We start from the raw sequence: 17851 nt of genomic DNA, 5'->3' as shown, positions 1-17851 counted from the left end.
TTGAGGTGGTTCTGGCACCTAGCATGGCTGAATCCTTCTAGGCACGCCCAGCTGGGTTAGAAGAGATGGATGGATGGATGGATGGACGGACAGACAGACAGACAGACAGACAGGCTCCTGGCGGGTACGCGGAAGGGGGACCATGTTACCCCTATCCTGGCCTCTCTACATTGGCTGCCAGTACAGTTTACAGTTGAGTTTGAGATTTGCATGATCGTTTACAAAGCTCTAAATGGGTTGGCCCCCTCCTACATCGCTGACCTTTTAACCCCTCCTCCTACCCCCAGGGTAGCAGCAGGGGTTAACCGATCACCCGCTGAGTGACTCAGGGGGCTTGGTATTTATGATTTAGCTACCTTCTGGTCTGTGTACAGCACTGGACAACAAGTGTTGTTTTCAATTACCAGAGGTTCTGGCTAATATATGCGGCCCTCACACACCGCCAATCCGACCAACACACTCCATATTTGGGCGTACCTGCATTGGGAACTCCTTGTGGTCATGGACAGTCAAGATGGCACAGGTCTGGTATCTATTGTTTAGAGTACAGCTTGGTCCCGTGACACGAACAATGTCCCCTCTTATCTTTTGTATATAACTAGGCTCTCTCTCCCTGTTTCTACCGCCCCACCACCCACCCGGAATGTTTAACGTACCTCTCCCATGAGCTCATGAATTAACCTTCTATCTTATAACGTGACGTGTCTCAGACGCCGTTTGCCTCAACAACTACTAATTGATGCAGAATTCCACGACACCAGACAATATACATATTCTAGATTCCGTCACTCTTGTTATGACTCAAACGTCCCTATGCCTTCCACTCACCCCTCCCTCGCTCATTCTCTACCTCTCTTCCCATCTCCTCCCCCCTCTTTCCTCCTCTGTCAGGTTCACATTTGCGTCTCTACGTCTAAGCCACTGACACAAAAAAAAGGCCACAAAATGTTGGTTAGATACGTATTTCCTTTCTTTTTCCTCTGGGCTGGTGGTGGCATCAGTCGGCCACAGTGTGTCACCCATAGACGTAGACGTTCCTGTGAGGTGGGCCTGCGTTCGTCTCCACTCATAAAACCATGACAATCTCAAAGGGAGCAATGAGCCCCATACAAGGTTCCACAACCTGCGGGCGTGTGATGTCCTTTATAAAAACTGCTCGGGAACCATGCAAGTTGGGAATGGATGCCCCGCCCGGTTATGCAATACCCGTTGTACGTCTGTCTGTCTGTTCCCTTTTATGCCCATATATGGAGATCTCTGTATCTGTCTGTCTGCACGAATAACACTGCATCGCGATGCATTGTGAGCTTGTAGATCGACTGTTTTAGCTAGTTTTAAAACAATTTTGAAGGAAAAACGCCAAATTAAAATGTTCAATTTCCCAAAATCGTTTTCTATTTTTTATAATGAACGAAATGGATTAGTTTGATGAACTGTTGCACCTCTATGTGTGTCCCACAGTGCCAGGGAACCTGGGCTGCTTCAAAGACAGCGGTGACCCCCCCACCCTGACAGGGACCAGCGAGACCTCCAACAAGCTCACCATCCAGAACTGCATCAGCTTCTGCAGGAAACAGCGATACAAGGTGACATGTTTTGTAACTGTTTTTTTTTATTACCACTTGAACCCCAGCATCCAAATTCTGTGGTGGGGGCCATTAGCCAAAAATAGCAGATCTACGATAAACGATAACATTGATTTGAAGTCTTAACGCCCAGCCGTAATGTAAGATCATTGTTTTAATTGCAAGTATAGATATTGCGCATGTGTCTCTCCGATTTGTACTGTATGCCTCTGGGCTCTCTCCTACGCACCTGTCTCCTTTTATAGGTGTGTGCAGAACATAGCGTGTCTATATTTAATTCCCTAAAAGGAACATTAAGCAACCGCAGTGATCAGGCGAGCTGTAATGGGCCAGGCTGTCATTTTGTTGAAGTATATTTCCTGATGAATGAACAGACAGTGATGCCCGGCGCGGTTATGAGTAGTCTCCACTCTTAAGCGCCGCGACTGAACCTCCGGTTTCAAGCCGGGCCGAGCGTCAGATGACAAATCATGGTCGGCAATCAAGGCTGACAGCTGGAAATGAACAATTATTGTTCCTCAACGTAACTCGCTGGGTCTGGTATCGGTTGCCACATCTGTAAACCATGCCAGGTTGCTCATCCTCTCTCTCTCTCTTTCTCAACACATCCGGGTTGAGCTCCCCCAGAATTAGACCCTCTGTAACAGAGACATTACCCCCCCACCCCACGCGCGCGCGAGCGTTATACAGTATCTGGGTAGTGGTGCAAGAAGTACTCACATTTATTTTACTTAGGCCTTTAGAAAATGGCCTGTATTCACAATTATACTTAAAAGTATTTAAGTATTGGCATCAAAATATACGTAATAGTGCCAAAGTGAAAGCACTCAAATTTGTAATCTTTTTTGAAATAGCAGATCTACAAGCTCACAACAGGTTGCAATGCAAATAGCCGAGCTTGTAGATCGGCTATTTTCTAAAGCCTAAGTGTACGATAGGGCTCAAGCGCTTAATGTATGTTTGTTATGTCAAATAATTGTGGTGGAGTGAAAACTTACCTCTGAGACATAGTGGAGTAGATGCTTAAAGTGTGACAAATTGAAATACTCCAAGAGAGTAAAAGTACCTTGACATTGTACGAACAGTTTTCGAGTAAATGTACTTGATTACTTTTCACCACTGCGTGGTACACCGTCATCTGCCTCTCTGTTTAGTCATCCGCTTACTGTCACTAAGCGTCACGAATGCAGATCCGCAGCAGGAAATGCAGGTCCCATGGGGCTGCGTCACAATGAGCCTGTCTGAATGTCTGATGAGTTAGTGAGTGATTCAGAAGAACCACCCACCAACCCACCCACCCACCCACCACCTCCATGCCCCCCAAAAAGTCTCGCCCGTGAATCGCTTGGTAATTCGCCCCCCACTAGACAAGAGGAATTCATGTTGGTGTTCTCAAACTATTTCTTCATCTGTAAAAATGCAGCGAGGAAGTCGGCTTGACACATGTTGGCTTGGCAAGAGGCGAGAGAGTATAGAGAGCCTCCATAAATTCCTATTCCATGAGGAAAGGGGGCAGAGTGGGAAATGATGCAGTACCTTCAATTGTGTGAATTCATTTAGTGGCAGAAAATTGCACAATGGCATCCCTTTCAACAGGAGACAATAGCGCTTTTGACTGCGACCGGGGCCTGGCGGTGGTCGGGGTCAAGATATGTGATGGTTTCTGACGGTTTCGCATTCCTCGTCGCAGCGCAGTCAGTACCAGTTTCATTGTTTTGATTTTAAATGATTGTTGCACACTTGGTGCTATTGATTTAAAGTCAGCTCATAGTCATAAGAGAAACTATAGACCAAGGTCAGTCAGAGACATTTATTAACAATGTCAACATGGGATCATGAACTACAGCATTAGCACAGAAACTAATGACTATAGACACAAATAAATTATGTTATTTTGTTTCTCCATAGCGAAGAGAGCAGCCTTCTTTTAAAATGCGGTTTCTTCCAAAGTCCAAACCTTATATCCACACAAGAACTCTGGAGTCCCTACCCTGCTGTGAACATTCTGCGGAAATGGCTCCGAACGTGTTGTTGTGATCGTGTAGATCTACTTGTAAATCCAGATCTGCTATTTTTGAACAGATTTTGTGTAGCGGGAGAAAAGGAGGGCTCCATGACCCTGGATAGACCCCTGGGGGCAGTGGTGTGTTCTATGTTTTTTCGGAGGGCATACGATAATCATTCCCTGCACGACATGCGCGTGGTCGTACACTCATGCATGGTCAATGGATTAAATTGTTAGTAGAGGGCCTACGCTTTTTTTCAAAACATTCTGCACATCATACTACATATATACTGTAGCGTAACACGGTAGAACACACCACTGCCTTGGGGACCCCGGTCAACCAAGTATAATATATAATATAATATATTATGATTCTCAAAGTGGGATCTGGGGACCCCCAGGGGTCCTTGAGGGGGGTCCCCAGCATAATATGTTTAAAAACTTTAAACCTATATACTGTACGTCGGCTATTTTCAAAAAATCTTGGAATATTTTCGGATGGGGGTCCGCAGCCAAATGCATTTTCATTTGGGGGACATTTGAGAACCGCCGTGCTTAACGCCTCTTGTGGTCCACAGCTGGCTGGAATGGAGTCGGGTTACGCCTGCTTCTGTGGCAACGACCAGGACCTCCGTACCCACGGCGAGGCGCCCAGCATGGAGTGCAACCACGTGTGCTTCGGTGACCACACCCAACCGTGCGGTGGAGACGGATGGGTCATCATCTTTGACAGTGAGTATGGGATGAACGTTATCTACTACATAAATGATCTCTCGGGTCAGCTGCAGCATCATTGGTCCAAATCTATTCTATTTCATTGAGCCACTTATGTATATATATATATATATATATATATATATATATATATATATATATATATATATATATATATATATATATATATATATATATATATATATATATATATGAAAACCATTATAATAATTAAGTCATATTACATGTCTTATATATAATTATCTAATTTGATCAGACATATTTTAACACATGATGTAAAGAAACTGTTCTCATGAACCTGTTATTGAAAAGTCTAACTTAACTAAATAACGTCATAAACAACAGTGGGCTGCATTTTGACATCACAAGAGCAATATTTATGATTATCTATCCCACTGGTTCCCAACGTCGGGTCCGGGGACCACCAGGGGGGTCAAATGGACCCTTACTCAGAGTTAAATGAACACTGATGATTTTACAATGTAGACTGGGGTCACAGAGATAAAAGGGGGGTCCATAGCCTAATGCATATCAAACTGGGGGTTCTTGAAATAATACTGATAAAAGGTTGAGAATCACTGATTTATCTATTAGTCCATGAGCCAGACAAGATTTCATTATCGAAAGAGTGGGCAAAACCATACCTATATTAAATTGTTTATACTGTAGGGTCAATATAAGTAAATAAATATATGATAACCTTTCCACAGGAGCAGCTTTTTCATATTTATCACACATTTTGTTATTTTCCCCATACGTACATGACAGGTGAAAAAATGACATTTAAAAAATAGTTATCATAATGAAACTTCCCCAGTTGATTACTTACATGAAGACAATGATTTATCGTATTACAAGTTTTCTGAAATGGTATATTTAAATATGCAAATTAGGCATTAGGAAAATATGCCCGAATTTGCATAACTTTCCAGAATCTACATTGGAACATTGGACAAAGCCAGAGTCAACATTCTTATTTCATTTTGTTAAGATGTTGGAGTCAAAGGTTTTTCATGGACTAAATGCCTAATTTGCATATTTAAATATACATTTACTTATATTGACCCTATAAACAATTTAATATAGGTATGGTTTTGCCCACTCTTTCGATAATCATTGCTCAATTTTGGGGCTCTGGCTCATGGACCATAATGATCTGTTCTGTATCTCTGACCATGATCCCCTCTCTCCTCCTTGTGCTCTCTCTCTCCTGTCCAGCGCGAGTCGGGTCGTGCGGTGGGAACTACTCTTCTCCCTCGGGTGTCGTCTACTCCCCGGACTTCCCCGACAAGTACAACGCCGGCCGTGTCTGTTACTGGACCATCCATGTAGGCACCTCGATTCTTTGCTGATATTAGGGATTGTTCTATCGATTACTTTTTTGATCGATCGAATAATCAAGAAGATTATATATCAAAGATTTGATTAACTAACCTACGTTTATTTTATACTTTGTTGCACAACAGTGTCCTGCAAAAACTGTGAAAATAGCCGATCTATAAGTTCAATTGTGGTCCAAGCTCGCCTTGTGAGCATGGACATATTTTCTCAATTTTGGATTGTTATTTTTTTCAACAATTTTCTTTTTACCTTTTGCATATGACATGCCCAAAATAGGGATTAATTATTAATAGATTCTTTTATGAACCCATTAAAACCGGGAGAGCATCCATGTCATTTTAGATTTTTGTGTTGGCTATTAAAAAATAGCAGATATACGAGCTCACAGCGAGCTTACATCTGCTATTTTTTAACATTTTTGAAAAAAGTGTAATGTGAGAACTACTGATTTAGAAGGCATTTGTAGAATAGGCCTCAGGTCTTTAATCAGTTAAATGATCGATTATCAATTCTTATTATATCGTTAGATAAAATAGTTTAACTGTTGCACCCCTACCGTACATCCAGGTGACCGGCGCGTCGGCCATCCTCTTCAACTTCACCTTCTTCGACATCTCCGACCAGACGGACATGGTGGAGCTGCTGGACGGCTACACCAACCAGGTGGTGGCGCGCTTCGACGGCCGCAACCCGCCGCGCAGCCTGGTCAACGTCACGGGGGACTATGTCATCCTCTACTTCTACTCGGACCGCACCAACCAGGCCCAGGGGTTCGCCATGCTCTACCAAGGTACGGTACAAGACCAGCAGCTCCGGCACATTGCTTTGTAGGAACGTGTTATGTCGTCGCTTTTGGGTGGAAACAGATAGACTTAACCACTTTCATTTTCACTTTCAACATTTTATTTTGCACGACCTTCGTTTACGACAAAGTAGGGAATTAATTTAGGGGAGTGAAAAAACATGAAAGACTAAAATACGTTTTCTGTCCGACAATATACATCTGTACATATCCACGTTGCAAAGGGGTTACATCTATACAAACAAAGTCATGTTGAAATGACATTGCAGTCTTTTACAGACTTTTTACAGACTTTCTTTTTCTCTGTTTTTGGAGTGATATCGTAATCCCAACGCCACCGAAAGCGCCTCTCTCTCTCTCTCTCTCTCCGCGAGAGCGTTATTTGCATGTGCAGGTGTGGAGCTTGACGCCCTGGCTCGTGTGACAGTTTTGCATAGCAACCTGGCTCCCTCATCGCTGTTAAATTGAGCAGACTAATGCCTCTTAGCCTCTTGGCGAGGCAGATATGGCAGCTCCGCCAGGCGCTATTCTCTTTTCATTTGCTGGCCAATGCTTCACAGGCCCCCGGGTGACGCTTGCCTTTTAAATGTTTTGTTTTTCTAGGAACCCATAAACTTAAGGTATGCTGTTTGCATTTTAAGCTGCGTCGGCTGTTTCCCCCCCCCCCAGATATATCCATATATAAATAAGGTGCATACTCACTGCAGTATTCAGAGCAGATAAAACTTTTTAGGCACAAGCAATGCAAACACTAGTGCTGGGCAATTAACTGAAAGATATATTAAAACCGACATTTAGAACCAATAACTTACTTAATCTTGCTTATGTTGGATAAACAAATAATTGAGAAGCTCTTTTTTGCTAACAAAAAAAAAGGCATATCAACGAATCAACCCAAAAACTCCAATAGTCTTTTTTCTTTTAAGCGACTAAATCATTTTGTCGCATCAATCATTTAAGTCCTAGCTGTATTATACTTTCTTGTACTGTGGTGGTGTGCTAAAATAGCCGATATTTTACTCATAGTGACAAGACCTGATATTTTCACTTTTTTGTTTTAATAATCGTAATTGAGGCAAAAGTGTGAAATAATTGTGATATTGATTTGAAGTCATATTGCCCAGCCCTAGAGACATTTCAACGTGGCTGACATTCAGGCTCTGTGTCACAGCCACACTAGGAGCCAATCTGCCCCCCTCATCCACCTCCACCAGCCTCCATTTGTAATTCTCTGTCATGTCGTTGCCTGCTGGTGTTCCATACTGAAAAACAATATCAGAAGGTCAGAATCTGACCCCGTGGACACGCAGACAATTCTCCCTGTGCTTGTATCTCATTCCTGGCTTGGCAGCCTAGAAATGATGTGAGGCATTTAATAAGAAAGGGTCACCCCATAAAGAGAGAGGTGTTGTTGCCTCAAGTCGTATTTTTTACAGATACGCAGAGAAGGACTGGGGGACAAGGGAAATGTTGAAGGAGAACATCATGCTAACAGAGTGGTTTGTGGGTAGATAGAAAATAAAAAAAAAATATGACTATGACAAATAAATATCACGATTATTTCAAACTTTTGCCTCGATTACAATTAATGAACGATTATTTCATAGTACTCTGACAAGGTCTGTACTGTAGGGGTGTCAGAAAAAAATTGATTTGAATACGAATCACGATTCTACTGTCAGAATCGATTCTAATTTTCCAAAAAATGATTTTAATTTTGATTAGATTTTTGGGGGATCTTGGATTTACCTTTGTGTGTTTACATTATTATCAGTTGATAAAACCTTTACAATTATAAAAGCTACGTAAATGTACTCTGCTCTCATGCCAGCAGACTGGAGTAGATCCTGAAATCCTATGTTTTGAATGGAGAATCGTTTTGAATCGAGAAAAAATGTTGTTTTGAAAAAATCTGAATCGAATCGTGAGATAGCAGATGATTCACAGCCCTACTGTACTGTAAATATTATCGGCTCGCTGATTTTGCCCGCCAGCATTGTACAACAAAGTATAATTATTATAATAATATATACTATTAGCCCAGCTCTAGAAAGAAGATACAGAGTTACAGTATAGAGACACAGACAGACAGAGAGAATAACGTGTCCATGGTCCATACGTGTGCTGAATGGTCTGGCAGGATGGTAATTTCAGGATAAACACTCTCAGATGACGTCGGAAGAATGCGTTCAGCTGAGCTGGAGTTTGAAACGCTTCATTTTGTTTGCAAATCGCCGCTGTATCGTGGAAAGCTTGTATGTCCAAAGTCGTTACTTTTCAGGAAATGGAAAAAAATAACCTGTGTTCCAATGGATCCAATGTAGTTCTGTCATTAGTTACAGGCTCTTGTTAATACTTTTCATTGATTCAATATTTATAATACACACACATGCACACACACGCACACACGCACGGACACATACACATACACGCACACACGCACGCACACACACAAAAATTCCAAAATTAGGCTTATAGATCAGCTATTCTTGCTACTTCTATGTGAGTATGTTTAGACGAAATAGGGCATTAAATTAAAAAAAACTTAAAAACAAAAAGTCTAAATATAGAGATACTAGGTTTCTGCCCGACGGCGGTGAAATGGGGAACATGTGGGGCGTTCTGGGAACGTCACAGGCAGGTTGAGTTATTATGTGAAAAAATCCCACACTGGTTTAACAAGCAGCCACCATTCATGAAGGAGATGTACAGAGCCGGGCCAAGTAGTGTCTGCATTCTGCATGGGATTCACAGGGTTTGGTTTCAACTACACAGAACACTACAGCAGCAGGGGTTCACAAACCAAAACATACATTTATTTGGTGGTCTCTTGGGGGTAGACCACCACTTAGAACAGTGGTTCTCAACCTGTGGGTCGGGACCCCCAGAGGAGTCCCACTCCCCACGTGATTTTTGGGGCGGGTCCCGGCCTAAAAAGGTTGAGAACCACTGACTTAGAATACGGTCAATTCACACTCTAATCAAACATATGGGTGAATGCATAGAAACGTCTCAAAAACATTTGTGTAAATGTCAGATTTGTCTTCTTCATCAGTTTCGTTAAAGTTTTTCTCCCCCCCCACCCCCTTTTCTTCCTGAAAACTACGAATGATGGAGCTTGCACAAAAAAAATACTTTCACCCACTTCTCTACACCTGTAAACCTGTGGTGTGACAATAAAAGTGATTCTGATTTGTTCTCGTGTTCTCTCCAGCGCTGAGAAGCACCAGAACGGTGCAGGACGAGGATGAGGAGGAGGATGAGGAAGAGTTTGGGGAGGACAGACTAGAGGAGGTGTCCAGCACGGCGGGGCCGCGGGTGGGCCCCGGCGCCGTCACCGAACGCTCCAACGGTACCGGCAACGGCCGCTCCTCCCAGATCCTCTACGTGATCACGTCCAGTCCCGGTAAACCGGAGCACAACATGCCAGGTCAGTGGGCTGGACGCAGCGAGACCACCGGCCACAGCGCTAGTATGTTCCCACCCACCATATATATATATATATACTGTATACCTAAACCTCTCTCACCTTCTGCTGGGCCTTTCTGGGACTCTTTGTTTTTTTGGGGCTAATGCTGTCATGATAATTAAATTGTACTTGACGATTAATTGTGTCTTAGACATTGAACATTGTAACATAAAAAGTTACATTTCTGTTTGCCTCAGGCTTTTTAAAACAGAAATCGCACAGGGCATAACTTGAATATAATATATTATTATAAAGAAATGACTACAATGACTGGTACCAGTAATCAAAACAAATAATGTGCTATGGTCAAAATAGGCCATATTTAATAATGCTTTACTTTCCAAACAAAAACCAGCTCATCTCCGTTATCATTGAAAATGTTTGAAAATGCATGAACATTTTTCAACTGATGAATGTACACAGATGGATGGAAATGATTCTGACGATTATGTGAAATAATTGCGATTATCTCAAATAACTGTGATCAGGCGTTTATGTAATAATTGTGACAGGATTCGTGTTAGCATGATTTCGGTTTCTTTGTCTTTGGTTTCTTCGGCCACTGAGGCACAGGGTGCTGTTGCAAAACCCAAGACCACCAGGGTAGTTGTGTTACAGACTCTGTTATAGAACTATTTTTATGAAGGATACATGACAAATTCAACTCACATTCACATTCCCTGGGGAAGTATTTTTACACATGGGAAATATCAATGTTTTGGCTACATAAACATCGTACTATCGGTCTATCGCTGCTAAGTTATATATCATCCAGAACTAATATGACGCTCTGAAGTAACGCCACACTCTGAGTGACTCAGCATGAAGTGTCTGCCGCAGGGGTGGAAAGCACTGTAGCTAAGTACAGATATTCAAGTACTGTACTTATTTTGAGGTACTTTTACTACTTTTTATACTTTGATACTTCTGGTCCACTACATCTTAGAGGCAAATGTACTTTTTATTCAACTACAATAATTTGACGGCATACTTTATAAATTTGATTATTACGAAGCATACATTAAACACTTAAGCTACCTATTTTATACCTTGAAGATTTAAAAATAGCCAATCTACAAGCTCACAACGTGTCGCATCACGTGCTATTTTTGAAAAGGTTTGACGAATTTTAAAAAATTAGAGTATGTTTACTTATATTGCTACTCATACTTAAGTAAAAAACAAGTGTACTTCTTCCACCACTGATGTTTATAGACTTGAACACAATTGGACGTGTCATTAAATCAGTGCGGGACGGACAGATCAGCTCCATGTAACTCTACTCGGCTCATAAACATGATTCTTTTCTCGCTCCGAGGAGTCTTGCCCTCAGAAGGCAGCCTCTTGTGTTCCTGACATCAGACAATAACAGATGTGCGCTGGCCATGTATCATCCAGCCCAGACAACTCTCTGGCTGAACATTGCTAACAGGTGTGGCCGCCGAGCGGGGCGCCTATCCTCCCAGTTCCTCTCCGAGTCTTGTTCGATTTGTTCGCGCCGCTGCGATGTGTAAAAGACCTGCTCGCAGTTATTACATAATCGCCCCCCCGGTCGCAGTTATTTGAGATAATCGCAGTCATTTTGCGTAATCGTCACAATCGTTTCCGTTCGTCATGTATGAATTCCTCTTTTGAAAAACTGTGGGAATAGCGTCTCATTACGATGCGTTATAAGCTTGTAGGTCAGCTCTTTCCGCTATTTTTGTCATTTTCTGAAAGTATTAAATAGTTATGTATTATGGCCTGTTTTGTCCATAATACATTATTGTCAGTCATTTCTGTGTATATTTAAGTAATTTGTTATATCTTCCATATGTGCAATATTTGTTTGAAAATCTTAAAAAAGCAAACAGAAAAGTAATTTTGATGTATTTAACATACTCTTCTGCCAAAAACACAAGTAAATTGAAAATCGCAATTATTTGTACAACAATTAATCGCCAACTAAAATGTGGCGATTGTGGCAGCCCTAATCACATCATAGCGCTGGCTAGGTATCACCCACTCTCTGGGTGAACATTGCTAACAGGTGTGGCTTTTCCTCCTGGTTCCTCTCCAAGTCTTGTTCCATTTGTTCGCCCCCTGCTGTTTGACCGCTAACGGCTCTCTCTCTCTCTCTCTCTCTGACAGTGTGGACCATCTACGCTCTGGCCGCCCTGCTCACTCTGACGGTCATCGCCATGGTGGCCAAGTTACTTCTGCATATGACAGTCAAGTAAGTATGAGGTGCAAGGAGGAGACGTCCTTGACCGCCGTCACAACAAAGCCCCATTTATACATTGTCATGCTAGCTCAGTGGCCTTGTGGTTAGAGTGTCCGTCCTGGCAATGGGAGGTTGGGGTTTAATCCCCGGGCCGGGTCATACCTAAGATTGTAAAAAAGTGGACCCCATGCCTCCCTTCTTGGAACTCAGCGTCAACCGTCAAGGGGTTTTCAAGGGTAAAGGGGGGTTACGTCCCTGTGACATTTTCCCAGGGAAAATGGAAAAATTTAATAATAATGAAAACATGTTTGAAAGTGAAATATCCCTTTAAGCATAAGAGGACGATGTCTTTTTGTAGTTACCTCCGCGGCGGGTTCCCAGTTCCCACCACAGATTTCCAATGGAGTTATTGTGTCGCATGTTGGACAAATTATGAAAATAAGCTCTTGTAGCAAACAAAGCCATTTTACCATAATACGACACGTTCTGCTCAACAAGATAATCTCCACAAATGAACACACTTGTTGTGATTTCTTTTGAACAACATACGCGGTTAATCAAAGTTTGAAAAAGCATGTTAACTTCAAAGTCCACGGCTGACATATTAACGGGTTATGATTTATGTCCGAACAAAGCATGAAACTCTATTGTGTTCACCACAGACCTTGTTTTCTGCGTACAGTACATTAAAAACACCATGGTAAGAAGCATTGGAAACTTAGCGAGGGAACCAATTGTGAACTCAATCATACGCGTTTTAGGACACCAAAATGTAGCACTGGTAGTACTGTCCATTGTTGTTAAAGATGGGGTGCCATGATATTTTTCAACCCTAAAACCTGATCATAAGGTATTATTATTATGTAAGGATTTAAAAAAAAAAGTGTACAGTAAGTGTTAAAATGTTGTTTTTATGTGGACACGCCTCCAGTTCATTAAGTATACCTGGTTCTCACCTTAGCACCTCCTCCACCACCTTAGCACCACCCACCTGTCCTAGTCCCTCCTCCTCCTCATGCCCACACCTGTTGTGTTATGATAATGAGGGGGAGGGTATGGCTTTGTGATGTCACTAAAGCGCTGTTTCTCTATTGGCACGTTTGACCCTCAAGGTTTCAGCCTCCAGGAAGAAACTCCAAATAGTCAGAGAAGACATAAAACACCATAAAAACACCACCGGGGGGCTTAATGAAGTTCTATCAACCTCATAGACACATGAAAAACAGAAAAAGTGCAAAAACATGGCACCAGCTCTTTAACATCAGACATTGGCAGCAAAAGACAAATTCAGATATTTTTTTTTACCATTTTGCACAGCTAAAAATATTGCAAGATAAGAATTCATATCCACCCAAAATAATAGGCTCATGTATGAATTATTGTCAAAGACTAAAACTAAGTAAGTAAGTAAACACTAACAGTGTGTTAGTTTTTTTTTTTTTGCCTTGTTTGATTTCAGTAAACAAAAAATGTTTTTCAATCCTAACTTTGGTTATTTCGTTAGTTTTAGTCAACTATACTAACGCTACACCCCATCGGTCTCTTCTCCACCTCGCAGGTCTCAAAGCATCCCAACGGTCAGCGGGTCGGACAGCTGCAGCCAGAGCACGGCATCCTCCGAACCCTGGATCATCCTGTACCGGCCGTCCACCATCTCCCTGTTCAAGAAGAAGCTGAAAAACCACCACGGAGACCTCAGCCCCCTGGTGGGCAACTAGGGCTACTGCACCCCAACCAACAGCCACCACCACCACTACTACTACTACCACCACTACTACCGCCAGTACTACCACTACTCTGTGCCCAGGCCCGTCAGAGGCAAGGCCCCACAGACAATTAAACTCTATGGGAAGGGGTGGGCGCGATAAGCTAACGAGCTAATGACCTAACGAGTGGCTAATGGCGACTGACTGCTACTAAACGGCCCATTAGCCGAGCCCTCCCCTAGCTCAGCACCAAAGAAGAGAGGACGGAGGGTGTCGGTGTCTGCTGCCTGCGACAAGAGCAAGGAGGATATCACAGCGCTCCGAGACAAAGACGAGTGGGGTTCACATGCACTCTTAGTAATGGTAAATGATGCATTCATATACAGAGCCTTTATCCAAAGCGCTTTACAATGTGCATTACATTCACCCATTCACACACACATTCACACACTGACGGCAGAGGAAAACGATGCAAGGCACCAACCTGTCTTGCTCAAGGACACTAACCCAGACACTAACCCAGGGGGAGCCGGGGATCGAACCGGGAACCTTCCAAATCCCAAGCGGCCCGCTCTACCTCTCGAGGCACTGCCGCCGCTTGAGGTTCCATCCCCATTGTGCACGTCCCTAGTCACTGGAGTTCCCTGTCCCAAGACAGGCTGAGGGCCAGAGCATGTTGCCCTCCAAAAAACCCTTCCAGAGTACCGGTCCGCCCCCGAAGGTACTCCACAGCCAGGCACAAAATGGCCGACTTCACTGTCCCTAAGCGCAATAGTCAAAACGGGGACGCGTGACTCTTCCAGGTGCTTCTGAGTCAAAACGGTGACCAAAGCTTCATTGCTAGCAAGGGAATGATGGGGGAGGAGGAGACACATGTATGTGACATGGACACACAAAGTGGAATAGACATCCATTTTTACTCAACTCTCCTGACTGCCTCATGTAGAGAAATGACCGCCATCCAGAGTTGTTATGGGAAACTGAACTCTTATGTCTCTTTTCGACTACAAAGGGTAACCCAGAACCTTCCAGAACCTGAAACTTTCCAGAACCTTTGAAGTTCTGCGATGTGCTTTTAGTTTACTTCTCCATTTTAGCTAGAACCACCAGTGATGGAGAAGGTACACAGAACAATTTACTAATAAAAAGCAACAAATAGCCTCACAACATGTGAGCTTGTAGATCCACTATTGAAATGATATCGTCTCTGTTGGGTGGAAACCTCATTATGTCCAAAACTATTACTTGTCAGGATTCAAATTCAAAAGTATCAAAAGTAACAGATCTACAAGCTCGAAACGCGTCGCTTTGCACCGCGTTTCGAGCTTGCAGATCTGCTACTTTTGATACTTTTGTGTGACGCCGTAGTATGATCAAGTCGGGCGTTAATTTGTGAAAAAACACAAAAATTTAGAATATGGAGATAAGAGGTTTCTGCCCGACAGCAACGATACGTTGGTGGTTAGTACCACCTCCTGAGCAAGGCTCTGAAACCGAGCCGTGGCGCATGGAAACAATACATTTCACAGCACAGCGCGGTTCACTTAGTTCTTCTAGTCGAAAAGATCCGTATTAGTTCAATATTCACTATTCATAGTGTTACTGTTTCTGTTGAACACAAACTATCAGAGGAGAGAATGGGGGATGAATAAACCATAAAGACGGTAGATATGGCAGTTAACTCTGGGAGTGAATCACCACTCCGAAATAAAAAATAAAAAAGAGAGTGAGAATAACTATTACCACCACATCACTGAACCCGTGTGCGGACGTTGGGCAGAGAGAAGAAAATAGCATCACGAAGCAAAAAGGCGTTGGGTGATTTAAGGTTGTAGACAACTGCCATTTAGGGAGCCCGGGGAAGATGTGAGGTTCTCTACATGGCTGTGGGCGGCAGCCTTTCCGGTTTGATGGCATTCGAGTGCCTTAAGGATCGCCTCTCTCCACTCCTCTCCAAAAATCCAACATCCATTCCTTCCACAAAGCCCACTGGCTTCTCTCAGAGGGCTGTGTGCACCTCTTTAAAATGGCAATATTGTCCAAAGGAACGAGAGGGTTTTCACTCCAGAAACAGATATTCCACCATAGATATGGATGCATACTTTTTTTTTGCAAAATTAGCGATTGTCATAAATCAAGTTATAGTAATTTTTAAATAATAGTAAGTAACTTAAGTCCATTGTGGACACAATGACAGCTTTTACAGGAACCTTTATATTTAAGAGATATTAAATGATAAGATTCAGGTGATGACTTTTTTTTGTTTTTCTTTTCTGAACAGATATATTGTTTAGTTTTTTTTAAATTGAGTAGAAACAGACAAAGCTTTACAAGAACATTTTGTTTATGTTTCTCATCTCTTGTGTGCTCTTATGTGTGTGTAGTCTCGGACATTTACTGAACATATTGTTCGCGTTAAGTTGTCTTTTGATTACGGGAGGGGGGGGGGGGGGGGGGGGGGGTGAATGTTGTTGTATATTGTGTAATTCAATGTGGGAATAATGACATTTTTTGTTTGCTCTTTCATTTTGTATCTCGGCGAAGCAGCTGAGAGACAGTCACATCAAAGTGCTTTTTGTTCTTGTTCATCAATCAACACTTAGCTTGGAGGTGGAACACTGTTTTGTTGTTTTTCTTCGACAGCTGTACATTATTTAAGTTTTCAGGATGCAGGGTTTGATTTGTAAAATTTTTAAAAGCAGAGGGAGGACATACTTTGTTGTGCGACAAGTAGCGAAAATAATCAGATCAACAAGCTCGAAAATGCGTCACATCACAACGCATTGTGAGCTTGTATTTAAAATAAATATTTTTTTTTTTTGACAGATTTTGAAAAGATTTTACTTACCCAAAAGAGGGACACCAGGGTTAATACATGTTGTATTAAATTGTTACATTTTGATCAAACATATCAGACAGTCTACATTTCCCAAAAGGAAATGCATGATCCCGCCCCACAACAAATCCAACCCTGACAGAATGGACCTTCTACTGGCCACTTTGTTTCCAACGCAAACAGTTCAAAACAAACAGCATACCCAAAAACAAACCCAATCCTTGGCACTCTGCAGGTTCCGTTCCGACATTTCCGTGCGTTGCTGTGACATTTAAACTGGTTGTGAAAGGTCACACAATCTGCCACCGCACCACTGGCATAGCAAGTGCCGTTGTTTCAGAATAAGATTTGTTCCGCACAACAAATGTCAATGCAATTACAGTGCATTTGGCCCCCACTTGCATGGCATGCTCTTTATTCAGCTTCATTCAAGGAAACAAACTTAAGAGAGGTTCATCAACCTGAGCACTCGTGACTGCACGCCTAAACCCTAAGTTTTGCTCCGTTGTACGAAAATAACTTAACCACTTAAACCCTTTTTACTCGGTAAACTTGACCAGAGTTTGCTCTGTAGCGCTCTTTTTCTCCCCGCTCTACGCCAAATATTTTGGCCTGAAAATAGCCAATCTACAAACTCAGAACTTGCCAACAACGCTGCACATTGTGAACTTTTAGATCTGCTATTTTCCAGAATAGGGATGCTAGGGTTCAAGTGGTTAAAATCACTGATTTTCGTCAAAAGCACGGGACCATGTTACGATGTAGTGGGCTATAAATTAGGCTTACGGTGGGGTCACAGTGGAATCCAAGTCTTAACAGTAGGATTTACAGCAGCTATGATTATACTATCATGGGAGAGCGACCTGATGCTGGCCATGTTCATTCCAATGTTCTCCACTTTGTCTAATAGTGACCTCATTCTATATCATTGCTGTCGGGGCAGAAACCTCTTATCTCCATGATCATCGTGTTTTTTTTGCGTAAATGAACGCCCTACGTGATCATACTAACACGTCACACAAAAGCATCAAAAGTAGCAGATCCTCAAGCGAAGCGACGCGTTTTGAGCTCGTAGATCTGCTACTTTTGCTGCTTTTGAATTGGAATCCTGAAAATTCACAGTTTTGGACATAGGTTTCCACCCAGCAGAGACGGTTATGTATCCTGT

General features: G+C 42.6%; 1 protein-coding gene across 2 annotated transcripts in view; it reads left to right on the top strand.

Annotated features, from left to right (window-relative positions):
- kremen1 (kringle containing transmembrane protein 1) overlaps positions 1-16654 on the top strand; it is a 76740-nt gene extending 60086 nt beyond the window's left edge. The window contains exons 4-10 of one of the 2 annotated variants that reach the window (XM_080434026.1): positions 1462-1586; positions 4170-4323; positions 5545-5654; positions 6235-6457; positions 9684-9899; positions 12069-12153; positions 13700-16654. In XM_080434026.1, the coding sequence (XP_080290152.1) occupies positions 1462-1586; positions 4170-4323; positions 5545-5654; positions 6235-6457; positions 9684-9899; positions 12069-12153; positions 13700-13859 (1073 nt within the window). In that variant the 3' untranslated portion in view covers positions 13860-16654. Of the gene's footprint in view, positions 1-1461; positions 1587-4169; positions 4324-5544; positions 5655-6234; positions 6458-9683; positions 9942-12068; positions 12154-13699 lie in introns of both variants that reach the window. The other variant, XM_080434025.1, reaches the window with a different exon arrangement.
- The last annotated feature ends 1197 nt before the right edge of the window (positions 16655-17851 follow it).

The sequence above is a fragment of the Gymnoscopelus braueri genome, assembly GCF_963280865.1.
Source record: "Gymnoscopelus braueri genome assembly, chromosome: 7".
NCBI classification, from domain to species: domain Eukaryota; kingdom Metazoa; phylum Chordata; class Actinopteri; order Myctophiformes; family Myctophidae; genus Gymnoscopelus; species Gymnoscopelus braueri.
Note: the sequence above shows the minus strand (reverse complement) of the source record. Positions and strands in the feature narration are given on the sequence as shown.